At 40.2% G+C, this 17,575-nt stretch overlaps 1 protein-coding gene across 20 annotated transcripts in view; it reads left to right on the forward strand.

The window, feature by feature from the left end:
- Positions 1–17,575, forward strand: part of LOC125457292 (transcription factor 4-like) — a 610,802-nt gene that overhangs the window by 376,757 nt on the left and 216,470 nt on the right. For all 20 annotated transcript variants that reach the window (XM_048541370.2, XM_048541332.2, XM_048541341.2 and 17 more), the window contains 2 exons: positions 3,140–3,275; positions 10,821–10,870. In XM_048541370.2, coding sequence (XP_048397327.1) covers positions 3,140–3,275; positions 10,821–10,870 — 186 coding nt within the window. The remainder of the gene's footprint in view (positions 1–3,139; positions 3,276–10,820; positions 10,871–17,575) is intronic.

The raw sequence follows: 17,575 nt of genomic DNA on the forward strand, positions 1-17,575 counted from the left end.
GACACATCCCTCACACCCCGCCCCCACCACAACCGCCCCAAGAGGATCCCCCTCGTTCTCACACACCACCCTACCAACCTCCGGATACAACGCATTATCCTCCGACACTTCGGCCATTTACAATCCGACCCCACCACCCAAGACATTTTTCCATCCCCTCCCCTGTCTGCTTTCCGGAGAGACCACTCTCTCCGTGACTCCCTTGTTCGCTCCACACTGCCCTCCAACCCCACCACACCCGGCACCTTCCCCTGCAACCGCAGGAAATGCTACACTTGTCCCCACACCTCCTCCCTCACCCCCATCCCAGGCCCCAAGATGACATTCCACATTAAGCAGAGGTTCACCTGCACATCTGCCAATGTGGCATACTGCATCCACTGTACCCGGTGCGGCTTCCTCTACATTGGGGAAACCAAGCGGAGGCTTGGGGACCGCTTTGCAGCACACCTCCGCTCAGTTCGCAACAAACAACTGCACCTCCCAGTCGCAAACCATTTCCACTCCCCCTCCCATTCTCTTGATGACATGTCCATCATGGGCCTCCTGCACTGCCACAATGATGCCACCCGAAGGTTGCAGGAACAGCAACTCATATTCTGCCTGGGAACCCTGCAGCCATATGGTATCAATGTGGACTTCACCAGTTTCAAAATCTCCCCTTCCCCTACTGCATCCCTAAACCAGCCCAGTTCATCCCCTCCCCCCACTGCACCACACAACCAGCCCAGCTCTTCCCCCCCACCCACTGCATCCCAAAACCAGTCCAACCTGTCTCTGCCTCCCTAACCGGTTCTTCCTCTCACCCATCCCTTCCTCCCACCCCAAGCCGCACCCCCAGCTACCTACTAACCTCATCCCACCTCCTTGACCTGTCCGTCTTCCCTGGACTGACCTATCCCCTCCCTACCTCCCCACTTACACTCTCTCCACCTCTCTTCTTTACTCTCCATCTTCGGTCCGCCTCCCCCTCTCTCCCTATTTATTCCAGTTCCCTCCCCCCATCCCCCTCTCTGATGAATGGTCTAGGCCCGAAACGTCAGCTTTTGTGCTCCTGAGATGCTGCTTGGCCTGCTGTGTTCATCCAGCCTCACATTTTATTATTCTGCAATAGTTTTGACTGCCAAATTTGATTTCTGTTGACTTGGGCCGTGATTGTTTTCACCTCGCTGATATTGGCCACCTGTGCTTAAGGTGTTTTTGCCCTATGTTATTCCCTTCCTTTTCCATAGCTAACCTAAACCACTGATACCATCATTAATTGCTCCAAAATATTCTTCTACTGCCACTTGATCCACCTCATTCTCCAGGAGGGGAACCAACACGGTCCCTTTCTTTTGGCTCATAAATATACAGATTAAAGAAATTGTCCTGAACACACTTCAGGCTCTTCCCTTTCTGCCCTTTACACTACTGTATCCCAGTCTGTGTTAGGATCATTAAATAAACAAAAAGAGAAAATGCTAGATAAACTCAACAGGTTTGGAAGCCTTTGTGGAGAGAGAACAGCATTAAAAACTTGAGTCCAGTGACCCTTCATAGCAGGTCCGCAATTCCCATGTTTCTTTTGTTTTTGATTATAAAGGGCCTACGTATGTCTTCACTGATCTTTGTGTCTTCATATGCATTCAGGAATTTTTGATCACTTTTAATGTTCCCTGCAAGCTTACTGTCATACTGTACTTTCCCTTTCTAATTCAATCCCTTTGTCCTCCTTTGCTGAATTCTAAACTGCTCTTAATCTTCAGGTCTGTTGTTTATTTTCTGGCCAATTTTTATGCCTCTTGTATCTAATACTATCTCAAATTAAAATCCCCCACAATTACAGAGATTTCTTTTCTTACATGCGCCTCTAATTTCCTGTTTAATGCCATTCCCAATATCACCCCTACATGTTGGGCTGTATATACAACTCCCACAAATGATTTTTGCCCCTTGGTGTTCCTTAACTCTGCTATATCCATGGCAATGTCCCCAGGTACAGCTGCAGCTCCAGCTCCAAAGCCTAGGCTTCCAGGAGCTGCAGCTATAGATGCTTCCTGCACACGTGCTGGCCCAAGCTCTGGAAATGTTCCAGGCGTCCCACTTGGAGCAGAGGAGTACACACCAAAGCTTTGAACTCCGCAGGCATGACTTACTCTTTAAAACTTTTTGGAAGTTGCTTAATATCAAATAATATCGTTTTCTCTCAGACCCTTATTCCCTGTTTTTTTTATGCGCTACAAATTATAAACATCAAAAAACAGCAAAAAGCACCTCTTCCACTCTGCAGCAAATTCTCACTCTGCTGTAAATTCTCAAAAACACTCACTCTGGTGTGTCTCACTCAGGATGTGCTGTCTCCCAACTGCTTGTGCAAAGCTTACTTATCTTTATATCCTTCCTATTAGATGGTGATCTTTGGAATGTACCCTGTTCTGTTGCCCTACTTCCATTTTCTTTCTTAATCTTTCTGAATAGATACTCTGTCTTTGTCTTTGACCACACAGTGATGAACATTCTCTCTCCAGTACTGCAGAATTCACCTTAGGCGATATTGCCACCCCGCTTTCTTTCATTTTTTTCCTTCCTGATTCTTGGACACCACCTATCCAGGGGCTTTTAGTATCGAGTCCTACCATTTTTTTAAGCCATGCCTTCGCTACCATCACATCATTATTTCCATGTAGTTGTGTCCACCTGCAGCTGGCGATTCTTGTATGCCATTTTATATAAACGCACTACAATCTGTACTTAGACAATAGACATTAGGTGCAGGAGTCGGCCATTCGGCCCTTTGAGCCAGCACCACCATTCATTATGATCATGGCTGATCATCCACAATAATACTTAGGTCTTATTGCATTGTAGCTAACTCGGAGTACAGACTACAGGATCACGAAAAGAGCAACACGTCATTCTGAACTTTTGGATAATGGGACAAAAAGATATTGCCATAATCTTCTCTTTCTTCCATCATTACAGATCCTAAGATATAAACTTGTAGTCATAACAGATTTGGTCACTGATTCAGTACCGTCTGAAGAATGAATACAGCACTCAGATGAGGCAGTAAAATTATGAAATGGTTCTAGCCTGGCCACTCACTCAATAAGACCAAACAGATTATCCTAACAATTTGTTTTCTTTTTATTTACAGTCAAGTCTCCTTGGGCCTGACATAGGTGTAGGCAGTCCAGGTGCTGTATCACCTACGAGCACCAAGCCTGGCTCACAGTATTATCCATATTCCAGCAATAATTCCCGTCGGCGACCAATGCATGACTCCTCAATGGGTGAGTGCTGTTCTACCTTTAACTTGCATTATTGAACTCGCCACTTTAATCTTATTAAAAGCTTCTGTCAGCCTTTTTGCAATCTTTAAAACACTCCCGTGAACTAATATCCCAATGAAAACTATTTTGGTTTTACTTTTGCTGAGTGTTATAAATTATCATTTGAGAAAATGACAGTTCTTAGAAGGTGAAGTGTGAGACACAAATGAATTATTACAGGAATGAAAAATCAAAATTGCATTTAAGTTTTGAAACGAAGGATTCAGTGTAAAAAATGCATTTTACCTACTGGCTTCTGCACTTTATCCAATGGGTTCTGCAGCCTTAAATCAATGAATTTCAGGCATTTGCTAGCGTTTCTTTTATCAAATATTGCTGCAAAATTACTGATGGAAAATGTGATGAGATATTTCTCTGTCATGACCATACAATTTGATTGTGTTGATCCACAATTAGTTGGAAGGATTGAAGAGATTATTGTCACTTCTTTGGTTTAAAAAAAATATCAGAATTGACAACAGTTGTCTAAGAATCCTGAGCAGAAAACCTGGACTTCCCACATGCTTCACATTTCATTGAGTCATGTAATAAATAGATGAGTTCTACTAAGGGCCAGAAATGCTAGGGTGTGGATTTTCTGAGAAGTGGCAATTTATCACCGATTGCAACTCTGTCCTTTTTTTAATGAAAGGTGGGAGCTGCACATTTATGAGATGAGATTACATCCAGGGCCCCTTCAGAAATGTGGAGCTGACCTATCACTCGACAATTCTTTAGAGAAAGTTATCGCGACCCCTTCTCATGGCTGTAGCCTTCCAGAATGTAAAGCCTCAGCATGGACAGTTACTGTTAAACAGTAAATACATAAGGTTTAGTGGTCCAGGGATTAGTGTCCTAGCTGTGGGTGCCAGGGGCAGGTTGCCAGAGAGATGGTTGTGAGGTGATAGGGTGCCAACTGGGCAGGATGTCAAGTGGGAGGCAGGTTGGGTGTCAAGTGGATATGGTGCCAGATGGCAATATGAGTCATGAGGTGTTTAGGGTAAGCCCAGATGAGTGGAAGGAATTGCATCCAGAGTAGTGTGGACCACAGGTGCTGGGTTTGAGTGTTGGGGCAAGGTGTCAGATCTGGTGGTGGGGTAAGGGAGTTCGGGGCGGAAGGAGGCAAGGGTGTCGAAGCAGGTTGCGGATTGGGCGCAGGATGTTGGGTTAGGGTCAGAGGGAGTGCAAGTGGTGTAGAAGAGGAGTAGTTGTCAGTAAGTGGGGTAAATACAGGATCAGTTTAATCAATAACTCAGGAGTTGGACTGTGTGTTTAGTAGTCTAACTTTTCCTGAGTAGCTTTTTCCTTAATTAAAACCCTATCGATTCTCTGGTTTAAATGAAGGTTAACAGAGGGTGCCAAGTGGAGGTGAATTGACCAGTGGAATATTCATTTTCCCAGGCAATTCTTGGGGAGCCTGCTACAATGGATTCCACAGCATCCCAAATGCAACTCCCTTCTGTGTTGGAATATAATCTGTCTGACCCATCAGAAAATTCAACCATTGGTACATAACTATTTAGTGTTGTGGCAGAGTATCAGTAACACACAATAATGGTACATGATTTTTTTTGCATTAGATCCTTGGAGCTTTGAAAACACCCAAATATGATTTTCTAAACATGGGACATATCTGAAGTGTTTGAGTTTTTTGAATTGTTAAATTGTAATTTGTCTTAATACAACCCAAATATAAAAACTGCATCATACAAAATTAGTTTCGCTTGAGTATGAATTTTCCCTTGCATAACCCTTGCCATACTGGTACGAACATGTTTATTTAGATTAATGATGCATTAAGTATTTTGTCTATTTGGAATTGGTAGGCTGGATTTTCCAAGAAGTGGCAAGCAGGTTACAATTCCTGCTCCCACTTTTCACTGTGAAGACTCCATTCTGTTTTTCTGATGGGATTTTCTAATTGTGACTCCTTCAGAAATGCAGGGCTTTCCTGAAATTTAGCAGGTCCTTTGTCGTGTAGGATGTTTGAGGAAATTGAACCGTGCACCTTCGTCATGGTTCGTAGTTAGTGTATTCTGTCTCCAATTTAAATAGATACTTCCAGAAGATCCCAATGCAGGGCAATTGCTCATCATTACCTTAAACTTCTTGATTAATTCCCTCAGAGGCAGCTTTAACAGGAGCACTGCAGGGGTCCAAATGTGCAGCTTCCAACTTAACTGCAGAAATGATTGTGTGGCTATTGGCAAATCTGGGCAGTTATTTCTATTGTGAAAGCCACTCATAATCATGATGATCATAAATAGTCGCAAAACATTTTGGGACATTTGTAAGGTAAAATAGCCGGTTATCCTCTGGAGTCTGAGAAATCCTGTCAGTCTCTCTTGGAATTTTATATGGACAATTAAGATCAAAGACTCTTCTCAGGAGAGATGATGGTAACAGAAGGGGAGAAGAGAGATGGAAGCAGTGGGGGAGGATTTGAAAATAATGTAAGGAGGAATGGGTAAAGAAGGAGAAGAAAGAAAAGTTGGGGAGCAACGAGAGATGATGGGACCTGAGTGGATGCATCTATTTTAGTGGAGTGAAGGCAACTGGGTGGATAGTGGATTTGTTCCTTTGTTGGGGTGATGGGTAAGGAGGGGTCTTGTGTATTGATTTGTAGCTCAGTGAAGGTTCTTTCTGCTCCAGTAGATTCTGGGAGTGTGAGAAATATGGTTATATGGCTTCTCAGGGATTGGAGATATCTTCATAGTTATCTTTGCCTAGCCAATTTGGTACTTTCAATTGTGTGTCTGCTTCCTAGAGCTAACGATGGAGGAGGCCTCTAGAGAACATTTATAATTGGTGTGAGGTTTATTATTTTACAAACAATTCAGGGAATGGATGCCTTCTGCTGAAAATACTCTCCCAACATCCCATCTTGTTCTTCTGACATACAAATGGTTTAATCAACATCAAACTTACGTAATGTAAAAGATAGCATGCATTTTTAGTTAGTTAAAAAATGTTCACATGCGCTGCTACAAAGTTAGCAGGAATCTCCCAAAGGCTGATTACTGAAAATATCTAAAAACTAATATATAAGGAACAAGTTAGGTAATCTTGAAATTTACACAAAAATGTGATTTGTCATACTTTAATTGGCCTTTCTATCAACTATTTCCTTAATTTACTTATGGCGTGTGTTTGGATTTCAAGAGCTGTTTACTCCCAGTCTTTATAAACATTTTGTAAAAAATCCACTTACTATTCGGTTGCTTTGTCCTGTCAACGTGTTTAGCTCCTTACGAATGGCGTTAGACCTCGAAGATGTTGAATTTCAAGAAGTAATTAGAATTCTAACACTCTTCGTATTAGCTTGAGATTCAGTCTTGTATTTTGTGATGTTATCCTGAGTCACCAATGGTTTTTAGAAGGATTATTTGCAGCATTACCTTTCGAAGAGGAAAAATAAACAAGTGAAGTTAAAGCAAATAACTTTTAGTCACAAAATAGATTGTGAATAATTGTTTTCATATTTTTATCCAATGGCATCCCTTTGTTGAAGGTGATGTGACCAGAAAGAAAAGATGTAAAGAAAGTGACAGAATTCAAGCCATGTGCATCACTTGTGCATTATGATAATATCCCATCTGTGAAACAGCCAAATTTAGAGCACAATACAAAATTCAAATGTATCACAAAAAGCCCCATTCTAAACCTGCAGTATGCTCCTTACAAACATTTGAACATAAATTGGGACCATGAAGAGGCCATTCAACCCCTCGAGCCTGCTGCTCCATTGAAAAAGATCAAGACTGACCTGTTTGGTTTCAAATTCCACGTTTCCATCTGGTTGATAAACATAGCTTCTTATTAGACAAAGGAATCAATCTGTGCCTTAAAAAAAACATTAACTGACAGGGCCTTCATTACCTTCTGAGGCAGAGAATTCCAAAACCCCACAACCCTCAGAAAAAGTAAAATCTGCTCATCTTTCTCCTACAAGGATGAGTCCTTATGTTTTTTTTTTAAAAAGCACCTCTTGTTCTGGACTGACCTACAAGACGAAAAGTCCTCTTCATGTCCATCTTGTCAAGACCATTCAGGATCTTCAGAGTCAATTCCCGGAATGGCGGGACTATCATATGTTGAAAGATTGGAGCGACTGGGCTTGTATACACTTGAGTTTAGAAGGATGAGAGGGGATCTGATTGAGACGTACAAGATAATTAAAGAATTGGACATTCTGGAGGCAGGAAGCATGTTTCCGTTGATGGGGGAGTCCAGAACCAGAGGACACCGCTTAAAAATAAGGGGTAGGCCATTTAGAACAGAGTTGAGGAAAAACTTCTTCACCCAGAGAGTGGTGCATATATGGAATGCTGTGCCCCAGAAGGCAGTGGAGGCCAACTCTCTGGATACTTTCAAGAAGGAGATAGATAGAGCTCTTAAAGATAGTGGAATCAAGGTTTATGGGGATAAGGCAGGAACAGGATACTGATTGTGGATGATCAGCCATGATCATAATGAATGGTAGTGCTGGCTCGAAGGGCTGAATGGCCTACTCCTGCACCTGTTGTCTATTGTCTATTATCTTACACACTTCACTCAAATCACTCCTCACTTGTAGAATCATAGAATTCCAACAGTGCGGAAGCAGGCCATTTAGCCCAGTGAGTCTACGCCAATCCTCTGAATATCTTCCCACCCAGGCCGAACCTCATACTGTAGCCCTGTAACCCTGCCTTTCCCATGGCTAATCCATCTAGCCTGCATGTCTTTAGACTGTGGGGCCGATAGGAACCAGAGCACCCAAACGCAGGGAAAATGTGTAAACTCCACTCACACTTGTGCCTAAGGGTGGAATTGAACCCAGGTCCCGGGCACCGTGAGGCAGCAGTGCCAACAACTGAGCCACCATATCACCCTGCTGCATGCTCCATACAAACATTTGAATATAGGTTGGGAGCAAACAGGCTTGCACTCTTCTAAACTCCAATGGAAACAAGCCCAGTCTGTAAAACCTTCCCTCATAAATCAAACTACCTATTCCAGGTATTAATCTAGTAAACCGAGCAGATGACCTTCAGAAAAAGTGGAACATTTTTAATGTCCCCTGAAGAGATTAAATGGGAGAGAAAATACCCACACGGGACAGTGTATTAGCATATGGAACATGTGGAAGAGCCCCATTTCGAACAATGGACATGCTGCCCTTGGAGGGGCTCCAGAGGACTTTTACAAGAATGATCATAGGGATAACAGTCTTGTTGTATGACAAACAGTTGAGAACTCTAGGTCTGTGCTCAATTGAGTTTGGAAGATTGGGGAGGGTGTGATCTGATTGAAACTTACAGAATACTGAGAAGCCTGGTTCGAGTGGACATGGAGAAGATGTTTCCATTGGCAGGAAAGATGAGGACCCAAGGGCACAACCTCATAGTGAAGGAGTAGCCCTAAAGAACTGAGCTGAGGAAGATTCTCTTCAGCCAGTGGGTTGTTAATCTATGGAACTCATTCTCTCAAAGACTGTGGAAGCCAATTTATTGAGTATATTTAACATAGAAGTAGATATGTTGTTAAGATAAATTGATAAGGGGAGAAAAGGTTATAGAGAGAAGGCTGAAGAACCGGTTTGAGAAACAAATTAACCGAGACTGGCCTAATTCTGCTCCTATATCTGATGGTCCTATGCAGGTTTGTTTGCTGAATAATCTCACGCCATTTGTTTTCACCTTCAGTGCATTGAAACATTATCACAGGCCTTAAGAACAAGTGTTAAGCAGTTTAACACTGGAATCCAAACTTTGAGTTGACTTCACTTCTCAGCTGATAATCCTTTTCTTTAAGTATGTAATGAGGAAACGTTGAGAATAATCCAGATTGTAAGATTATGAACCACGACAATAATTGCAAGTTTGTTTTAGTGGAAATAGCATACAATTATGTTTATATCAATTTTACTATACATCTGTGTATGAATGTGTCATTTATGTTATTATTTACTTGATAATAACACTGATAAAATCTAAAACCTGTACTTGTATAAGAAATGAAAACTAACCATTAAACTAACATGCCCAACCCCTTTACTTATGCATGTCAATGTCAAATATTTAGAAAAAGACTGGTGGTCTTACAACTAAAACACTTTGAAATTAGACCACAATATAAGACTGTAAAGCCCCTGTTGTCAAAAACTTAGGAAAATGATCATCAGCTGACAATGACCAGTGAAGTTGATACTGACATGAATTACAGCAGTGCCTGTGAGGAGTGGCCACCTGTGAAGTGCAAGCACGTGTTCTCAGTTCCATCTGTGATTTACAGTTTTAATGAACCTGCCCTCTGAGATTATTTCACATTATAACAGCAACATAAAAAGTGATGATATAGGGGTTGAGTGTTTTCAGATGCGATTTTAATTGACAGCCATGTGGAGGGGACCACCTGTGAATAAAGACGACTTTTTCTGGTAACCACGGGTGGTCACTTTGACAGGTTTAGCCGCAGGTCCCATTATTCATTGGTGAATATGAGATGCAAGTTGTCAAAAATTATCAGGTGTTCCTATGGAGTTGCTGCTGATGTAAATACCTGGAACAGTGAATGTGTGGTGCTTAGCTAGATAGCACTATTTAACACGACAGATCTTTTCTTTTTAGTGAAATTTGCCTTGACTTTTAAGTTTCCCCTTCTATGTTCAAATTTCATCTAATATGACCAGCATTCTTTGATTATTTTGAAGCATTTCTCTTACTTTTCAGCTGACTTTCTTTGCATACCATCCTTTCTGTTCAAATGTAAACTTGGAAAAGTAGCTTTAGAATTGGAAGATTGCATTACAGTTACGTCTGTCTGCAAATAATGCTTTCCTGTCACTTGCATGCTGCCATCTCGTGGATGGCTCTCTGAAAAGGTCATGTACAAAGGAAGCTAATGGGTGCTAGCTCTCACTGATTGTTCCTTTGGTGGCTTAGTTGCTAATAGTACTGCCTGGAATGGTACTAAGTTATAGAAACTCAAGAGTTTAATCCACAATCTTTTATTTTAGCTGGCCCCAGCAAAATGAATTTCATAGTTAACTTCAACAGCCCAAGACTGAAAAGGGGAATAATCAACCAGACTTCCCAGTCTGAGTTAAAAGCCGAAAATGCCGGAAAAACTCAGCAGGTCTGGCAATAACAGTGGAAAGAGAATTAATATATCATGTCCAATATGACTTCAGAACTTCCATTTCTGAGTGATGTCTTACTCAGGAATTATGGGAATGTAGATGTACGATGATAATGTGGTTTGATGCAACTATGAAAGATCTACACTGTAATGATTTCATGAGGCTCATTTTGGTCAGGTACGTTTTTATGAAATAACCATTTGGATGAGGCGCATATATATATTTCATATATCTCTATCCACCTATATATTCCAAAGCTTTGCACTCACCTGTGTTAAGACTGCCATTCCAGTGATGTAATGGGAGGTAAAATGGGTAAGTAGATTTGACAAGCAGCCCTGATTGAGAGATGTTTACTAACATGTTAACTTACTGATTTACAGAGATTCCACCGAAAAAAGTTAGGAAGGTTCCTCCAGGCTTACCATCTTCAGTAAGTTCCATTGTTCAATTATCGTGCTACTGTGTGTCAAAGTATTGATGAGAGTATTTTGAAGTTTCATGCTTTATATGGACAATCAGAGCAAAAGCCTTGCTGGAGCAGTAAAGATATATTCTAGTTCTTGGAAATCAGCTTGCATAAAAGTAGCTTCAGTCTTTTGTTTTTGAGTAGCATCATGTGACCTTTGAAGAACAAGAGAAGATATTATTTATCATTTTAAAACAACTATTAACCATGATAATAGGTGAGCAGACCAGTTTGGGATTTATATAATTGTTGTAAGTTCATTTTTTCTGTATTTAAAACGTGGCAAGATTAATTTACTCCTTGGGTAAAAGCTATTAATGTCTATATTGCAGAGTCTATATTAAAGCTGAATATCAGTCCATGATTTACTCTCATTTCTCAATAAATCAAATTGTTTTGATGAGGCATCACTTATTTTGCATTTTTCTCCTTTTTCAAACTTCCATTCTTTAGATCATTACACTGTGTTTTCTACTTATTATCTATGAGAAGACAGATAAGGTAGACCTGTTGAAGTACAATTCGAACTAGCAGTTGCCTATCAGTACGCTCCTTTAATGGCCACCCATTTGTGAGTCTTGGTGGCAAGTGTTGGAATATCACAGCCAAGGCTGATGTCTCATCCTGACTTTGGCAAGCATACGTTTTCCAGCAAGTATCGCTGCATGCATGTCAGCAGAAAGAAGGCTGGCGTATATATGTTTCCTCTTTAGTTGAAATTCAATTGGAGTCGAGACCAAAGCATAACAATCTATTGGCATCCTTACCTGATCTGCTAACTTGCCAAAAATCAAATTTGAATGTCACAAATTCTGATTTTTAACGTTCATTTGCTCTGTCACTTTTACCAACTTAGCCATTAGAAAATTGTTTCAAGAATTTTGTCTTCATCTCTGTTGAGGGAGTGGAGCCAGTTATCCTTGTTAAAACAAGGAACAATATGGTGATTTATTTCTCAACACAGTGGGATGATTTATATCACATTGTGTCTGACAAATACTTTCGTGTTGAGTTAAGCCAATATTTTTAATTCACCTACTTCACTGTTAAAACTGCATGGACAAGAACGCTATCGTATTTTTTTTAACCCAATGAAGGTTACATTTAAGCTTGTTTCATTTTTCAACATTTTAATAGTATGTTAAAAATGGGGACAACTCCACTTTGGCACTGTGCTCAGAGGAAAGTGTTCATTTGGCATTTATTAAATCTGCAAAGATACTATCAAAATCTTTCAAATAGTAAAAGTTTATACAATTTAAAAAAAAACTCTGGATTTCATAAAGAACAGTAAACGGATTTGCAGTGTTTTAGAAAGAGTAGTGGTAAACAGTGGTTGACCGTAATACAGATGCTCTTCTGGTGCAGTAAAAGCTTCCAAAAAATGAATTACAACCATTCATAACAAGTCGTTCCACCCGATATCTTTACAGACTCTTGAAGCATTAATTGACAGTACGTGACTTTTGGCTGTTTGGCATATTGTAGTTTGGTCGCCGTCTTATACTGTGACCCATCGAAAAGCTATCATGACCATGAGATCACTTTTTCTTTCACACTTCATGAAGTCCGGCTATCCAACTGGGATAAGTGGCAAAGGCACTTTTTGTAGAATTCTGTCCTGTTTGTGCCTACGTTTATGGCCTCCAGTGACATGTGTCCAAGTAGTAAATCTTTGACATTGATTACATACGCTCAGAAGAGAGGAAATGCTTCTCTTGGGTTCAGTATCACTTTTCAGCCTCTGGAGTTGAGAGGTTTTTTTCGTCACATTTGTACAATTTAGATTGTTAATATGTCGTAAGATTTTTGAAGATCCTAGTTGAGTAAGTGATTGACATGATATTAATCCACTACAATTTGATGTGACGTGGTATGGCAGCTCGCGGGACCCGTGTGAGTTAGACAGGCCCTTGTGCTTTTTTAATTTTGTTCAACATTTTAATTTTGGTTGCAAGGAAAGTTACTGAAAGTGGAAGTTGATGTCATCACATTTGGGCCAAATTGGCAACAGAGAGCGAAGCCCAGTACAAATGCAGTGCATCTCCTGTTATGAAGCAGACTAAACCTTCTCAAAATAATTTAAGAAGGTAGCCTAGACCCAAACTTTTTCTTATTGTAAAAGCAAATGTAAAGTGCTGTATTCCAGATGCCATGTGAATGGTCAAACCACTTGGCATTAAGCAAAACACAATTTATTCGAACATAATAGTTAAAATACAATAACTTGACTCCATTGAAAAACTTAACAAAATAATAGACACAGTAACTATAACTAATTAACTATTCCAATACAGTAATACAAAGAAAATTACAGCACAGGAACAGGCTCTTCGCCCCTCCAAGCTTGCGCCGATCAAGATCCTCTGTCTAACCTGTCATCTATTTTCTAAGATAATAAAGTGTGAAGCTGGATGAACACAGCAGGCCAAGCAACATCTCAGGAGCACAAAAGCTGATGTTTTGGATCTATCTTCTAAGGGTCTGTGTCCATTTGCTCCCTGCCCATCCATGTACCTGTCCAGATATGTCTTAAAAGACGCTAACGTGTCTGTGTCTACCACCTCTGCTGGCAATGCGTTCCAGGCACCCACCACCCTCTGTGTAAAGAACTTTCCACGCACATCTCCCCTAAACTTTCCTCCTCTCACTTTGAACTCATGACCCCTAGTAATTGAGTCCCCCACTCTGGGGGAAAAAGCTTCTTGCTATCCACCCTGTTTATACCCCTCATGATTTTGTAGACCTCAATCAGGTCCCCCCTAAATCTCTGTCTTTCTAATGAAAATAATCCTAATCTACTCAATCTCTCTTCATAGTTAGCACCCTCCATACCAGGCAACATCCTGGTGAACCTCCTCTGCACCCTCTCCAAAGCATCCACATCCTTTAGGTAATGTGGCGACCAGAACTGTACACAGTACTCCCATTATCATATCCCATATCCCATGAACATATACCTTGGCAAAAAAGCATAGTCAAAAACAGATTGTCTCACATGCAATCCTGCAGCCGGGGAAGAGAAAAAATATCAAGTGAAAACTCGAGCAGCTCCTAACTCTGTTGAGATTCTAACAGTAACTGCTGCTGAATCCCAAAGCTAAAAAATTAAAAACCAGATATTCTGGTCTGTGAGAGCTGACCACCTGCATCGAGGCTGCTTCTATTGTTCCAACATTTAAAAAAAACTTGAAAGCCTCCCAAGCTGTTGAGTTTATTTTATGGACCTTCACTAGCCAGCTCCGAACCTCTGCATTAAAACCTCTCTTCAAAAAAAAGGACAAAATACCCTTCTTAGAGCCATAGCATCATAACATTCCTAAACCAGTTAGATTGTAGGAGTGCGAAAATGATTCTTCAAAGGCTAAGAAGGCAGTGGGTGAATTTATCGTAAAATCACATCTAGACAGAACAATAAAGAGAGAGAAGAAAATATTGGAATAAGAAAGAGAGGAAAAAGAAGATACTGGCAATGTCTTTTTTAAAAGTTAAAATTACCAATGAAAATACTTCAGTCTTATAAGTGTTATTATCTCGTAGGCGAGAATTTAATTGGCTAGGACAAACACTTACTTTTTAGAATAGTTTTTAGTCCGAAATAAACAAGACCTAATGTTCCTGTATCAAGTTAATATTGTTCTTATTGTGCAGCTTCTCCAGCTCTGCACCTGCACAGGTAAAACTAATTGTGAGATGGCATATTTTGAAGCTATTAGTAAAGCAACACAAAACAGTCAGAAGCTTTCAGCTGTTTGAGTTTACATACAAAGGAGCTCATGACTTGAGATTGCTGTACCATTAAAAAGAAAACAACTGTTGGTATCATTCTTTCTTCGACTTAGAGACTTTTCTACATCTTGGTACAGATAAGCAGACAAAGCATGTGTTGAAATCTGGTTCCGTACCTCTTTACCTAGAAATGGTCACTAGCCCATCACGAGACTATTGGCGGAGGAACATCACTCCATATTAAGCATGTCTAACTCCTTTGCTTTTAATGGCCGACCACATGCCTTTTTAGAAACATCATTTCAGGATCTGACAGAAGGTAAAATTGAACCTGGAACTTGAGGTGGAAGCTACCTCGGCATCACGAGTTCTGTGCTTGTGTCATTAAACTTACTGTTATTTTTCTCGGCAAATTATGGTCCAAATCCAGGTGCATTTCCATCAATCACAGTAAATCCAAATTCGCTGCTAATGAGGAGAAACATTGGGTTAAGCAAATGTTCAAATCCAAACACAACAAAGAAACAAAACTAATCCTTCACCCGGTTTAAATTGCCCTACTTGGCTGTATTGATCAATGCCATGAAAGGAAACAGGTCAGGCTGGTTGGCAATAAAACCTGTGGTGTAGAATATCATTGACTCTCAGTCAGTATACCAACGCACCTGCAAGCTTGTTAGTTTCTGGGAAAAAATGTCAATGCAGGTATTTGGTAGTGATCGATTAATTGCTTAATAACTAATGTCCGCACTCTCAATCACATATTGAATCACCATATTGAACTTCTCTTCCTCGGCCACACATTCAGCTTTCAGTTCATTCTGTGTTTGAGCCTGAAGAAAGAAGAATGCAAGTTTGGAGTCAGAATCTTGCTAACGAGGTCCTTTTACAACAAATGTCTCTGTTTAATTGATGAGTTGCATCTCTCATAACAGTTGAAGTACAAAGCATCACATCAAGTCTTTTTGAATGGCATAGGATATCCCTTCTGTTCAAAGATTTTCAGTGAATTTAATTGAATGAGAGTAATCATATTAAAAGAGAAATTAATTTCGAAGGAGTGAGAGGATGGAGGGAGGGTTGAAAGAGGTTAATCACATGGCATGTCTTGTATTGTATTAAAGTGCAGGAGGCAGCTATTATTTTGTTTGTATCTCACCAACATTTTTCGAATAAGACCCAGGATCCAAGTGAAACTTTGATGAAATCAATGTCCCCCATTTTGCAGTCAGTGGCAGAGGAGTCCTTGACATTTGCCAGGCTGAGAGCCGGCAATAGATTTTTTTGCAGATGTATAAATGACTCTTTACAGGCTATCTGATCTAACAAGTCAGTCAGTACAGGGATCAGTGGCATTTGTGAACAGGAAAATCAACAATATCTCTCCAACCAATTGGATTGATGAATCCTCATTGAGGCGCATAGGCTAATGTGTTAAAAATTGGTTAGATTATCAATTCAATGTAAAACCACATTCAGAACGTAATGATAGACTCAGAAAGAGACAAAAATAAAAAGTTATGGAGCAAGGCAAATCAACAGCAACTTCTGGATTTCCACGTTTAACTACTCACGTGCTCACCCTGGATGATGATGTCCAATTTACTTGACATAATGAGCACTGATAATCACATAGTTATCCCTATTATAAAAACATGGGCCAATGTTTTATTTTAATTTTCAGTGTATTTTAATTTTCATGGACAGGTTGAGTTCTTGACATATTAATCCTTGGAGTAATCTATATTCTCAAACACAGTCCTAACTTGTACTGCTGAATCTTTTGCATTGTCATACAGCATGGAAGCAGACCCTTTGGTCTAACTCATCCATGCTGACCAAGTTTCCCCACACTAAACTGATCCCATTTGCCTGCATTTGGCACATATCCCTCCAAATCTTTCTTGTTCATGTACCTATCCAAATGTCTTATAAATGTGGTAACTCTGTTTGCATCTACCACTTCCACCGGCAGTGAATTCCACATAGGAAAATATTGCCCTTCAGGTCCCTTCTAAACCTTTCTCTTCTCATTTTAAACCAATGGTGTCTAGCTTTGAACTCCCCTATTTAAGGAAAAAACCTTTGCCATTCATCTTATCTATGCCCCTCATGATTTTAAAACACCTCTATAGGTCACCCCTCAACTTCTTACGCTCCAGGCAAAGAAATGCCGGTCTATTTAGCCTCTCCTTATAACTCAACCCTACACTCGCAGTAAGATCCTTTGTAATTCTTTTCTGTACCATTTCCAGTTTAATATCCTTCCTAGGGTGATTTGTCTGCAGCATGACATCCCACATACCACCCTACTCCTCCAAATAAAGCTCAAAATATGATTGATGCATAGATCACGTAGTGTTCATCATAAGAGTTTCTTTTATTTCATATTACAATATACAGTACAACATCCTTTTATTGTCAACAGACAATGAGTTTACTTGACACAAATGCAATCATATAGACTGACTAAGCAATGTTTGTTTTTCATTCAAATGATAATTACAGTTTTAAAAAGAATATTTGGGGTGAAAGATATAGGACAGATGTCAGAGCTAGTTTCTTTACTCAGAGAGTAGTAAGGGAACGGAACGCTTTGCCTGCAACGGTAGTAGATTCGCCAACTTTAGGTACATTTAAGTCGTCATTCGACAAGCATATGGACGTACTTGGAATAGTGTAGGTTAGATGGGCTTGAGATCGGTATGACAGGTCGGCACAACATCGAGGGCCGAAGGGCCTGTACTGTGCTGTAATGTTCTATATTCTATGTTCTATTTACTTATTTATTCCCTTTATAATATGTGTAACAACAAAAGAAAAATCATTCTTCTTTAAGATAAAAACAAGAAGAATTGAAAATATCCAACTGGTCAGCAACAACTGTAGAGAATAACAATTGATGTTTCAGGTTGAGATGACTTTTTAATAGAGCAAATT

This window comes from Stegostoma tigrinum, chromosome 1 (genome assembly GCF_030684315.1).
Source record: "Stegostoma tigrinum isolate sSteTig4 chromosome 1, sSteTig4.hap1, whole genome shotgun sequence".
Taxonomy (NCBI): domain Eukaryota; kingdom Metazoa; phylum Chordata; class Chondrichthyes; order Orectolobiformes; family Stegostomatidae; genus Stegostoma; species Stegostoma tigrinum.